This window comes from Anneissia japonica, unplaced genomic scaffold, assembly GCF_011630105.1.
Source record: "Anneissia japonica isolate Jap-2015-1 unplaced genomic scaffold, ASM1163010v1 scaffold288033_len957474_cov176, whole genome shotgun sequence".
Lineage (NCBI taxonomy): Eukaryota > Metazoa > Echinodermata > Crinoidea > Comatulida > Comatulidae > Anneissia > Anneissia japonica.
In genome coordinates this window covers 611,885-614,094 of record NW_022715491.1, presented here as the reverse complement: position 1 = coordinate 614,094, position 2,210 = coordinate 611,885, and the positions used below count along the sequence as shown (strand labels likewise).

Genomic DNA, 2,210 nt, shown 5'->3' with positions numbered 1-2,210 from the left:
ACCGTATATATATGTCAGCGTCCACCAGGACAAATATATAATTATATATATTGTGTTTATTAGAGTGAAGTCGGATGACGATGAATATACTGCGAAGAATGCACAGCCAGTGATCGAACCAACCTACCGTATGCAGCCCAAGAAAAAACTAACTAGGTGAGCGAGGGTATATCAAGGGTAGTATTTCGCAATCATCATTATTGCACCGGTATTATTTCACATGTCCCGGAATGATTATCTATTAAGTTTGGGACTTTGTCGTTTAAGCAGAGAAGTTAATTTAGGGAAGAGGAGTCCATATTTTATACAGAAAAATGCCGACGTATACCGTGCCTCGTTTAAAGTATTCTCAAGTAGAGTTTGGAAGTGTCATACTATAGCATGAACGGCCATTCATTTTTTAAATCCTAAACGTCATTTGTTTTACAAGTGAGTGTCAATCCAACTTAGCGACTGACCAATCAGAATGTAATATTTAGTAGCCAGTAATTTGCGCATGTACCGACAAATACCCAAGTTCACGTAAGTTTACGTTGTTTATAAGGTACCATTGCCTTAGCAACAGTATCTAGGGGCGGGGCTAAGAAGGGTCCATTATTGTCGATGAATATTTTTTAGCAGAGACCTACCTAATCGCTTCCGACTTAAGTGTAAGGCTTTGATTAGTTTTGGTTCTAATTTAAACATGTGCCAAGCAGTGACGTATATTGAATATATTGACCTGAAATAAATTCAAATAAAAAAACTTTCAATTGCTATCTTTGCCTGATAACTATTACTGTAGTATTCAACCCGGAAAAAATAACAATATTTTTTCTCTCCGTAATCCTCCATTCCCGCATTTCAGCACAGTTCATACTTTTACTAATACATAATCTGTTAAACTGGCTGAATTTTCGAATTAAAAAGTTTGTTATTTTTATGTCAATTTTGAACTCAAAGAAAACTAACGATACGCTGGCTTGCCATAAAAGAGTTTTTTGTATGACGTATTGCCGATAGTGTTTACCAGTTTATTTTATTGTTAGGTTTTTAATGGAAGAACTTATTAATAGTGTTATGGAAGAGAATTTTGCTGAAGACGAATGCTTTCTAAAGCATGACTATTCGGCTGCGGATGCTGGAAAGGTATTACATAAATGAATGAAATTGATACTATAATTATAATAATAGTAATAATAACGATTATTATTATAAATTATAAATAATAACAATACTATAATAATAACGATATTAAACATTTTAATAATAAATCTAAAAGCTACAGTAAGCTAAAAATAGAGTCTGGAAAGGTATCTTATACCGTACTAATATATACAAATAACTGAGTCAAGTTACAATATCCATGATAATGTTTTAATATTAAATAAAATAACAATAGGCTGATAATAATAATACAATAGTCGATTATATAAATGTATAATATCAATATGAACAATTTAGTTCATCCAGTACCGTACGTTTTAAGTGTTTTGATTTATCCTTTTTATTTCCTTTCTTATCCAGTTCTGTACATCTATAACCACATTGATTAAGAAACACTTAATTGACCTAGGATATGAGAGGTAAGTTGGTTTTTTTTTTTGTTTTTGTTTTTTTTTTATTCTGGACGCTATTTGTTTTCGTAAGTCTACTTCATACTCATTATTATTTTACTGGATTACGGTTTTATTTCATTCTTTTATGTTTATTATTATTATCATTATTATTATTATTATTATTATTATTATTATTATTATTATTATTATTATTCATTATTATTATTTATTATTATTATTTTAAAGCAGCAAATTTGTGGGGACATTTATGGAAATATATATATATATATACCGACTACCAATTTTCACAGAAGCGAGCGAGCCAAATTGCTGACTTCAATAATCTGCCTAAATCAATTTTGCCGAATCAAATGGCAGACCGAATCCCCAATGTCCATGTTTGCTGAATGCCATATTGTTGACTCCTACATTGTTTAGCAGCGATTTTAGATTTTCAACTGTTTAGATGTGTAATCATGATAACGATTCATATAAACATAAGCAAGTTGGCATGTTTTTGCAGGCCTCTGGAACTATTTGATACAATATCTGTATTCCCGTCACTCCGCATTAAGCTATATATCGATACATTCTGATATTCGGCAAACTTGGCAGTTGAGATTGTTAAGTTGGAATTCTGACATCGGCAAACTGGGTTTTACTATTATAACG

The 2,210-nt window shown here is 31.2% G+C and overlaps 1 protein-coding gene across 1 annotated transcript in view; it reads left to right on the top strand.

Moving 5' to 3' along the window:
• LOC117109256 (tctex1 domain-containing protein 3-like) overlaps window positions 1-2,210 on the top strand; it is a 6,921-nt gene that overhangs the window by 3,107 nt on the left and 1,604 nt on the right. The window contains exons 3-5 of the mRNA XM_033251523.1: window positions 64-156; window positions 1,029-1,128; window positions 1,507-1,565. Coding sequence (XP_033107414.1) covers window positions 64-156; window positions 1,029-1,128; window positions 1,507-1,565 — 252 coding nt within the window. The remainder of the gene's footprint in view (window positions 1-63; window positions 157-1,028; window positions 1,129-1,506; window positions 1,566-2,210) is intronic.